At 39.6% G+C, this 10915-nt stretch overlaps 1 protein-coding gene across 1 annotated transcript in view; it reads left to right on the top strand.

Annotated features, from left to right (window-relative positions):
* Nucleotides 1–8856, top strand: part of LOC138029094 (phospholipid-transporting ATPase IF-like) — a 73245-nt gene extending 64389 nt beyond the window's left edge. The window contains 3 exon segments of the mRNA XM_068876775.1: nt 434–537; nt 2771–2957; nt 7249–8856. Of these exon segments, the coding sequence (XP_068732876.1) occupies nt 434–537; nt 2771–2957; nt 7249–7374 (417 nt within the window). The 3' untranslated portion in view covers nt 7375–8856.
* The last annotated feature ends 2059 nt before the right edge of the window (nt 8857–10915 follow it).

Raw genomic sequence — 10915 nt, 5'->3', positions numbered from 1 at the left:
ATAGGAATTCAGACACTTGACGTCACAAAGTACCCCCTAAACTCTGTGCCTTTATGTAAAGATCGACAACTGAATTTAGCCCAATCTGAAAATAACACTGACATAATTGTTGGAAGTAGGAAGCAAATTCTCAGACTTGAAGGGACACTTCGAATAAAAATCCGATAAAATATCCCGCCAGCTGCACAAGCTAGGGATTTTTAAATAAGAACGACAAATAACGTATTACAACATATTACAGAGAAATTGTTGGGGTTGTTTTCGTGGAAAAATTATTATAGGGCTTTGTATGCATCCACGGTTGATTGATAAATCATCCGCATGGATCTAAGTGTCTCCCTAATCCCAGACTGTTGCCTCTAGTTTTATAAAGTTGGACACTTAGCGTTGCTCTTTCATTGGGCCTTACTCTTTTCCTGTTCTCTATTTCCAGTTGGCCTTGGTAACCCATTACTGGACATGGATGACTCATGTGGCCACGTGGGGTTCAATTCTTCTGTTCTTTGTATCGACTATCGCATTCAACGCAGAAACTTGGTAATTACAATCTATTGTGATTAGATCATTTTACAGTTCTTTTCTCGGTTACCAGGCCTTTGAATAAAAGGGAGGCTGGAGTTTACCTTGCATTGCTACAAACCTCACTGCTTTGCTTATGTAAATAGAAACTCGTTAGCATTACAATACTCCATGATTTACGTAAGAGAAGCAATAAGGGTTGTATCAAAGAAAGGTCAACTCCAGCCTCGCTTTTATTCAAAGGCCTGGTAACTGACGACGGAACTGTAAAATGGTGTGTTTTCTCTCTCTGTGAAAGTGCTAACTTTGACACGTCAACTTTCGATTTTACTTTTTAACGCCGGTTTCAGTCTTAAACAGTCTTTGGCTGACGAGTGCAATTTTATTTCTTAGTCAAGGGAGCAGTGTCACGCTATTTTAGTCAAACTTCAAAACACTAAAAGACGTCTTTGCATCGATGAAGACCCCAAAATAATGCTATAGTTTTGCTACCAATACGCACTGAAGTGCACTGAAGCTATTTTTTTGTTGTTTGCGGCCAAGGATGGAGAGGATGGAAATGGATTGAAACTTGAAAAACTGGCTGGTTTGGAGACGATGTCTGCAGAAAGTCGCTGTTTGTTTATGGCTGTTTGTGCCCTAAATACATTTCACATCTTCTCAGTGGGTTGTCAGGAATGTTGTACTTGTGAGCTAAAGTACTAATTTAAATTTTTACCCAGTTTTGATCTGTTCCCCTTTAAAGTGGTACTATGATCAAAAAATCATTTCCTTTTTTCCTTCTGATTTTGAAAGCGTGTTCGCTTAACACCTAACTGGCAAAATTTTGAGCTTTGAGTTTATCCAAAGGCTGTTTATTTTGAGTGTAAGTTTTGGATTTCATAGTCCGCCATTACTCACGTTCAAAACTGGCCGATTGGACCTCAGAGGGTTGGATCTAGAGAAAATGACGTCATTTACTCACTAGCTTAAAATTTCAGCGTGTAAACGCAATTTATTATATATGCAAAACACGGGTTGAAAAGTCTGAAAGCCCGAAACTCCCGTGCTGCATATTAATTAGGTCGCGTACACACGCATTGCATTCTTAAATTAGTGAGTGTTTGACGTCATTTTCTCCTCGACCCAGCTCTCTCAAGATTTTGAAGTTAGTAATGGCGGACCAATAAATAAGAAAATTCCAGCTAAAATAAACAGGTGTTTTTTAAAATCAGAACTTAAAACTTGGGTGAGTTAGTGTTAGTTAACATAGTTTTGAAATCCAAAGGAAAAACAAAATTTTTTTTTGGTCGTAGTACCACTTTAAGTTTTGATAGCATCGAGATAAGCAAAATACCACTTTAAGAGCAAATCTAGCATCGGACTGCTGTGTGGAAGGTAGTGGGTGGCCGGACCAACACTCAGGGTCTTTAACACCATGCGAGCAGAGCCTCTCTAAATCTCACTAGCAGGTAAGCAAGAGATGCTCTGCAGAGATCGTGTGAAGTCTCTTAGGTCGCCGAAGCCCAAGTGTCTGAACTAGTCACTCCGGTCAAACCTGTTTCGCATCATATTTTTGACAAAGGCGAAGGTCAAGATCGAGCAATATTGTGTCTAGGAGTGCGATCGAGACTTGGCCTGTGTTTGAAACTGTCTCCAAGCAACGGCTTGCGCATACTCAATAAAGACTTAACGCGATTTCTGCAGACTCCTTTCTTTCTCGTCGAGTTAAGAAAGGCTCTTCTGGCAGGGTAGATTTTCAAATAACTGAGGAGGAAGTGCTTTCTTCTGTAACTGGTTAGATTTTCTAGTGTAAGGACGATAGGCCACGTCTCACAACACTTGTTGATTAATGGACCTTATTGGAGTTGAGCCTGCAGGCACATTTGCTTTTGTTTAAAACTACATTCAAAAGAGGCTGAAGGGTCAATTCAATACAAAATGAACCCTTTGCCTCGTTTGTGTCGCAAAACCGCTGATAACTCCGATAAGGGCTATTCTGTGGTACGTTAAAGAACCCACACGCAGTGTTCACTTAGAGGAGTGCATGGAGTTCCCGATGTTGTGGTTATAGGCCTCATTTCTAGGTTGCTAGTTGATTAATAGCGGCTGTCAGCGGAGCCCTTACAAGCTGATGTCCGATGTCAACGATAGATTGATTGCTTGTAAAGGGCATTTTAATGTGTTTCATCGAAAATGCGCTATAGTCAATTCATTACCATTGAGTTAAAGTTGTTCTAATTTCTAAGACTTCCTTTTCTTCTGTTTCCAGGGAAGGGATACAGCTTGCTTTCGGTGACACGATATCACTGGATATGTACAGAGTATTCTATCAACTTTTGTCTCAAGGTGTCGTCTGGTTAGCAAATCTTCTTCTTGTTTTCATGTCGCTGTTGCCAGACATTGTCTTCATGTTGATTGGACGCCATTTCTACCCATCCGAGACGCAAAAAGTGCAGGTAACAATAACCCTTATCGGAGTTATCAGCGGTTTTGCCACATAAACGAGGCTAAGGGGTCATTTTGTATCTAATTGACCCTTAAGCCTCTTTTGCATGTAGTTTTAAACAAAAGAAATGTGCCTGCGGGCTCAACTTCAATAAGGTCCATTGGCGCTGTGGAGATATGAACAATATTTTGTTGCATCTTAGCGTGAGATAACATCCGTTCTTCATCCTGTGGGGTTCTTTTTTCGTGCGTGGCTAAAAGTGAAATAATTAGAAACAAGGGCTTTGAAGGGTTGCCTTTTAAAGAGTGCTTTACTAGCCCTGGTAATCCCACTTGGTCGCCATCGGATGTTTTCCCGCGCTCCCCCCCCCGCGTTTGGGAGACGCGCGCCGTTGGTTAACATTCCGTCGCGTTTCGTAGAGGTCGAGTATTTTACCCGCGCTTGGAAATACTCACGTGTTTTCAGTCGCTTGGAGAAGTCGCTTTCCGCGTTTTGGGAAAATTTCTTTTTTCCAACTCAAGCAGATGTTTCTCCGCGTTTTTATTGTTTTCATTTTGCTTGTGTCTGGCGGTCGTAAGATGTTTCAACGCTCTCATCCCGAGTTTGTCGTCTGTTTTGTTTTTTCCTACCGTTAACCCCTGATTCCAAGGTTTTCCAGCATTTCCTTGGGTAACAAATGAAATACAACCACTTCTTGTAATCTGTAAAAGGAGATTAACATTCTTGGATGGTACAAGTAAGGTCCCCCTCCCTCGGGCTGCAATGGCTCATTTAACTTGATCTGACCAATCACAAGGGTTCTTTCCTCCTTCCAAATAAATGTTGTTCTTCCATAATATTTTTCAGCTTCATAATATAAATCTAACTTGCCGACAAACCAATTTCATTTGTCCAGTAATAGAAAATAATGGACGAATGATGTCGCATCACGGTATCCCAGCTGTGAGCTGTTGAAACAGTTAAGAACACAGCAAAACACCTCATTACGGAGCTCTGAGAGTCATTTAGAAGAGTATTAAACAATCATTGAGGTCGGCATTCGTATTCGTAACTTACCTTGTCAATGACGTATTATTTGTAACTCAACGGTATTTCCTACGACGACTGTCTTTATTTGCGTGACTATGCGTGACAACCGTTTTCTATGCTTGCGTGTCTTTGCGTGCTCCTTTTTGACTTGCACGACCATGCGAAAACATAAGCCTTCTGTACATGATCTTTTTCTTTCAGTTCCTTGTATTTCTTGAATTCTCATAGACATTGGTGCTTGTAGTTGAGTAAATTAAATAAACGTTTAACTTACGAAATTCGTAGCACATCTTTTAATTTTAATGCTAAAAGATGTACTTTCAATAGACAAACATTGAACAAGTTAGTAATATTGGCCACAGATTGCCAAGATGGAGAGCAATTTAAAGTTCGGTGTAAGGGGTCACACTGTGACGCGTACACAGAACATCGTAAAAAAATCTGTTGGTATTTACACTCTGTTTTAGAACAACATTCAGGCTGAGATAAAGCAAAAGTTTAAGAACATACTGAGAACATATCAAGGTCGAGAGTCAGTCATGAACTTCCTCATTTTTTTCTCATTTGTTTTTTGTTTGCTTGTATTTGCCAGTAGTATAAATAAAGGTAAAAGAAATCTGAAACTGTAGTCTAACAGGTCAGTTATAACTCAAATAATTAAGGACGCTTTTTAACATGTGGCATGTGGTTTTCGTATTGCTTGGTACACTAAACAACTCACTCTTTATTTTATATGAACGTTGAGACTGAGATTAACCAGAATTTTAAAAACGTATTTAGAACATTCCTCAGGCTGAGAGTCGATTAAGAACGTTTTTTATTTTGCTCATTTTTATTTTAAATAAAAGCATAAAATAAAGGTAAATTAATATAAATTAACTCAGATACTTGAGGGTTTATTTTGTATAACATAACAATGGTTTTCTTATTCCATGATACACATGTCCGCAGCAAGTGATAATGAGAAGTTCTTATTTATAATCGTTCCAAAATAACTTCAACACCATCAAGGTCATCGGGTGAAACAACGTCTGATGTAAATTTAACAACATCTTAAGAACGTTTTCAGTCTCACATCGCAAAAATATATAAGAACGTTCAGCCTCTGCTCCAAAATTAGACGTTCTTATAAAGAAAAAAGAGTGTATACCGTACAACTTTAAGAATAAGTTAAGAACGTTTTCAGGCTCAAATCGCAAAAAAAAAAAAGAAAAACCATAATCCTCAGACCTTCTTATAAAAAAACGTGTACCCTCGTTAATAGGCCATTGAATGATATCTTCGGTTTAATTCGTCTTCTTACATGAGCAATCACTTCATCACTTTCGTATCTTCGTGGAAAATTAGCGTCTCGTTCATCTAGCTCATTGTGGAGAGCTTCAATTTTGGAATTCTGCAACTTCACCTTTAACAGGTAGAGCTCATCATTTTGAAATATATTTGCACCCCATATATAACTTAACTATTCATATTGCACTCGATCTATGATTCTGTTTTCCTTTTGCAGGCTTTGATTTGTTTTCACATTTGAATCTGAGGAAAAATCCCGTCGTTTCAAAGGCTATTAATAATATACATGAAAAAAAAAAATACTCAATTCCGATTGGCTAAAAAAAGTTTTTCTCGCGTAAACTGGTGCAAATTTGTAACACTAATGCAAATTACAAGTGAACACTTCACACATTTCCAAGTTTACAGTTGAATGACTTTCGAACTATAGTCTTGTAAAAGTTTGAATTTGACAAACGTTGTAATGTTTCAACCAACTCAGTTGAATGAACTTCATAGGGCCTCTTTACACGAGCCCGGGTGCCTTTTACCCCGGGTTGAATCACCGTGGCGGGTAACCCTTTTGCAGTCAAATGTTTATAAGCGTTTACATGAAAACAGTAGTCTAACTGAGTCAGCCCCCCTTCCCGGGTAACCCTTCTCAAGACTCGGGTTGACCCGGCTAGAAGGGTTGAAATTTCTTCAATTTCTTGATGTAAACACTGGCGTATCTGACCCGGGATTGTTTGAACATCACTTTTTTGCGGTTCAGCGTTCTCGCCCATGCGCAGCCTCTACCAAAATGGCGGAGGCAAATGGGCATGAAGTGGAAAAAAGAACAAGTTTTCAATGGAATCACTCGATGACTGGACAACTTATTGCGAAATTAAAAGAATTTAAAAACGAGATGGACTATCAAAATATAGACTTTACAAGGACGTCGTTACTATGTACTCGAAGTTACGAGAGCGAATGGCTGAACTGTTTCCTTACAATTTTGGTCCTGTTCAATTTGTCAGCCACAAATTGATGATTCTGATGATTGGATGGTCCGTCCGCCATTTTCCTCACTGACAAGTAGTCACCAGCCCTTTCAACCCAGCGAAAAGGGAACTGACCCAGCCCGGGCTCGTGTAAACGTAAATTCGACGCTGAACTGACCCGGGTCGGTGTCCAACCCGGGCTCGTGTAAAGAGGCCCATAGAAAACTAAAGCGCACGGTGTTTTGAATTTCTGTTCTTTTCTTTTTTTTTTTTCATGTATATCATTAATAAGTGATCACATGAGTTCTCGTGTAACTTGGTATAAATAAGCACTTGTAGGTTTTTCAGATAACAAATAGACCGAATGCATAAATGGCGGTCAGAAAGGTATTCTTTTGTTTATGTGCTAAGAAGACTTACCAGCCTCGTTCTCAAGCAACATTTCTTTTGTATTTTGTCCATACAAATGAGGCTAGTGAGTCTAATTGGCGCACAAACAAAAGAGCATTTTTTGGCCGCCATTTGTGCATTCAGTCTATAGAGTGTTTTCACTTGATGTCACGGCGGCCATATTGGTGTCCCTAAACAAAGGAACGGCAGCCATGTTGGTGTCCCCAACTAATCCTCCGGGCATTGAGCTATTTTATCATGCAAATGTTTTCTTTTGTTTCGGTGGAAAAACAAGGTTACTGATCACGTGAGTGAAAACGCTCTGTTGCACCCATCCCACCGCTCGTGCTTTTTTCTACAAAATTGCCCTCGAAATCAAGTGACTATCTATACAAACTATTTTTTTTTTCAAGTGGCGACTTGCGATAGCGGACATACGTTTCATTGGATTACATTTTCTTGCTAGAATTCAATACGTTGGTCAAGGATTCTGCTTTGTTGAAGCACAAGAACTAGCGGACCATCTATTGTTAAATTTAGCTGTAAATGACACTTCACGAGTGAGATAGATTTTGGTACACTGTCAAGCTGTTCACGGTCTGAGTTCTTCTCTGATGATTTTGTTTCCAGGGTACCACAAGTGGATGTAGAAGAGAGCTCTTGGTTTCCGTGTGCAGAGGTGCAATCTCCCCGGATGTTACAGAGCTTTCGATAGAAAGTGATGTGTCAATGATAGATTTGAGCTCGAGTGAATAGCAGAGATTGTTGTCGGAGGAAGTTATGATGTTGATCGTTTCTTTCTTTAGTCATGTCTATGTCTTTCAAAGCTTCTTTGCTCAAGTATGCTAATCTGGTGAAGCACTCATCTGTAAACCGGTCAATTTTGTAACATTACATTCTGTAATGACGTTGCTTGCAGAGGTCGCATAGGTAATGGCGTATCAAAGAGTTAAAGCAGGGGCTTTTTTGAGCAACGGAAAGCAACCCCTCTTTGATTTCAAGTACATCTTCTATTAAAACTAGACATTTAGCAAGACAAGTGAGGCATAGTCCAGGCAGGTTAGGAGAGGATCCGCTCATTAAATATTCGTGAACAGTAAAAGGAAAAAGCCTAAGCTCTCAAGTGTCTTCCTTAGGTAAGCTTAAAGTAGGGATTCTTGAAAGATTTGAGAAGAGTTGCCGACTGGCGTGCAGTTTTAGCGAGCGACCATCATTTTTAAACCGTTTGCAACTAAAACTGTTTCAAATTTAAGAGATTGCGGGAATAGCCGAAAGTTCCTGATTCGCAGAATTGCTTGTTCCGAACCAGCCTGCAGGGATCGTTATTTCCGGTGGCGCCCAAAAAAATCGCGGGCTTTGGAGAAGGAGAATGACCAAGGACTTACGGAAACCAGAAGTAGACTTTTCGCCTACAATCTTGAGCCTTGAGCAGTGACTTCGCCAAGAATCTTGACTCAATTCATGATGAAATTGTTATCGTGGAGGCAAATGAAAAGGATTTGCTGAGGTTGCCCTTTTGTTCTAACATAAAAAACAATAGGCCAATAGACTAGCTACTTCGACGGTATGGCGGCCATTTTGATGTCTGTTGTTTCAAAAGATATTATGGGATGCCCAAGAGGCAAATGAATATGTATTTTGCCCCCTGGGCATCCCATAATATCTTTTGAAACAATAGAAATCAAAATGGCCGCCGTATCGTCGAAATAATTTATTATAATACGTTAAACTAATTTAAGATGGTGGCTCTCGAGAAACTTGAAAGTAAAAAAGAAAAGGTGTTCGAAGTCGTCATTTTGTAGGAGTAGTGGTTTCTTTTAACTAGTTTCATTTTTAATGTGTCCTGGCCTGTCATTTGAACCAATAATTTGAGAAGCTCGCCAATGCTTGGGCCCTTATTCCCTCGACAGACCTACTTTTACAGTTTAAGCGCTTTCTTTCATATTCGTTCTTAGTCCTCTTCTCCATTCGAAAATGCCGAATGGCTCCAAGAAAATTAGAGGGAGGAGATGTGAGGAGCGGCTTTTGACAACTGTGTCTTGTTAATTTTTGTGTTAGGTGTTTTCTTGACCTATTTTGACTATATTTGAAGTTCAGGAAATACTTAGTTTTAACACTATTTGGAAAAGAAAATGAGAATTGCCAATGTTTAAATTTACCATTGTAAAGCGTCGGTAGGGTTAATGTAAAAGTTGAACTAACTTTGAAATAAACAAAAGAATGGATTTGTAAGCAAAATATCAGTGGAAGATTGTGTCCGTCATGCAATGCCATGGTAGAGAATTACATATATTAATCAAGTATTCATGTCCTTTGTTCAAAGTCGGGTTCTTAATTTCTGTGTCTTTGTGCCCAGCACACGGCAACGTCTTCTTGACTGGGGGTGGTTTCTGCTAAGGTGCCGTCATAGTTCCATACATACGTATTTAATTGACCACTGTTAATAGGAGCTTCTCACGGCCAAGGATCTCAACTGGCCCGAGGCAAACCAGTTGGCTATTTACAAGTGAAGCCGAAACGTTGAACCAGGGTCTACCAGGATCAAATTCAACGAGAGGTTAGAATGAACCTGAGATCTCCTTATCTCAAGGCGAGCGCCCTAACCTCTGGGCCATACTGCCTCTTGTTGCAGTCTTTCGTAGTCTTTGGAGAGACTTTAATTTACTGTGATCATTCAATTGAAAGCTATTCAACATTACTGTTTTTCCCTCTTGTTCTCTATATTACATACACTACACAAGCTGTTTCTAACTTTTCAATCTTTGGGTCAAACCCTAAAGTGTTACCATTCAAATGAAAGCTGTTGATCCGTACTATCCGTTCTGTACAAGGTGTCTCTAACTTTTGAGTTTGTGGGTAAAATCCTAAAGTGTGACCATTCGAGTTAAAGCTACTGAGCAGTACTTTTCTGTGGTGATGTTTATATACCTGTACATCTTGCTCCTAACCTTTCAGTTTTAGTTATAATCTTTCACTTTTTCTTAAGTGTAATTATTTACATGAAAGCTACTACTGGGCAGTACTTTTCTGTGATGTTGATTATTTGTCTTCAACATGCTATACAAGGTGGTTCCAACTTTCGAGTCTGTGTGTATAATCCTGAAGTTTGTCGACAATTCAAATCGAGGCTATCAGTCAAGCAGTACTTTCCCTTGAAGTTGTTCCCTGTTCTGTACGTGGTGTTTCTAACTAATATCTTGAGTCTTTATAAAATCCACAGGTGTGGCCATTTCAACGAAAGCTTCTAGAAAGTGATTTCTTGGAGCAAGCCTCGTCTCCTTGTGAAATCCTTCTCTAACAGTGATTTGAGTCTGTGTTTGAATAGTTCCAGTCCTCTTTGTTTTAATACTTAGTTGGATTTGTTTTCTATATTTTCGTAGTATGGCCAAATGAGAAGTGTTTCCTTTCCTTTCTGGAAAGTTACGCATTCCAGATGCAAATTTTATTCTTATCGTCTTTCCCGAACTGATGGTGTCTAATTTCGCCATGAAGGATTTTCACAGGCTAACCCTTCCACTCCCCTTGCTAACTCTGTTCTTGTCACTTCTGTAACTTGTGGTTTTTTCTTGTCAAGGCGCGCAAAAGGAGAAGCTACATTGTTGACATTAATGTTGTTTGCCCCGAAGAGGTCTAATCATGTCGTTTACCGCTAGTAAGTCGCGCATGACTAATTAAGCATGCACCTTCAGTTTTGAAATAATTTGCACTGAAACTGTAGCAACCTTTTTGTTTCATTTTAAGGATATATTGTGTATTTAATCACGTTTCAAGTCATCTAGCTCTGGGGACATTGAAATTAACTCAAATTAACTCAAACCAAATCAAACGCTTCTTTTAAAAGAAGGGGAAATCGGAGTACCAGTAAAAAACCTATAGGAGCAGAATACACCTTTTTCCCAAATGGCCGCCATTTTAGTATTCTTTTGTTTCCATGCAACCTGGCCCTTATGGCCTCGTTCAAGGTTCAATATTCTTTTGAATTTTACGTTTGAAAGCGAGGCCATAAGGGCCAATTTGCATGGAAACAAACGAATACTGGAAAGGCGACCATTTTGGAATAAGGTGTATAGAGAACCAGCAAATTCAATCCACTTGAGAATCCAACTCGGGCCATGTTAGTGGGAGGAAAGTGACCTGCGCTAGCCTTCCTGCCCAAAGGAGGCTCGAGGGGGTTTCGACCAACAGACTACTTTTAAACGAGAATAAAACTTTCCATAGTTGAAGCAAAAAAGAGCGAACTGTGTCGAAATTTCCCGCCACGTATTTGCCCATATGTGATAAAATATTACCGCGGAAG

This window comes from Montipora capricornis, chromosome 13, assembly GCF_036669925.1.
Source record: "Montipora capricornis isolate CH-2021 chromosome 13, ASM3666992v2, whole genome shotgun sequence".
In the NCBI taxonomy this organism is placed as follows: domain Eukaryota; kingdom Metazoa; phylum Cnidaria; class Anthozoa; order Scleractinia; family Acroporidae; genus Montipora; species Montipora capricornis.
The sequence above is the reverse complement of the archived record's forward strand: the minus strand, read 5'-3'. Positions and strand labels throughout refer to the sequence as shown.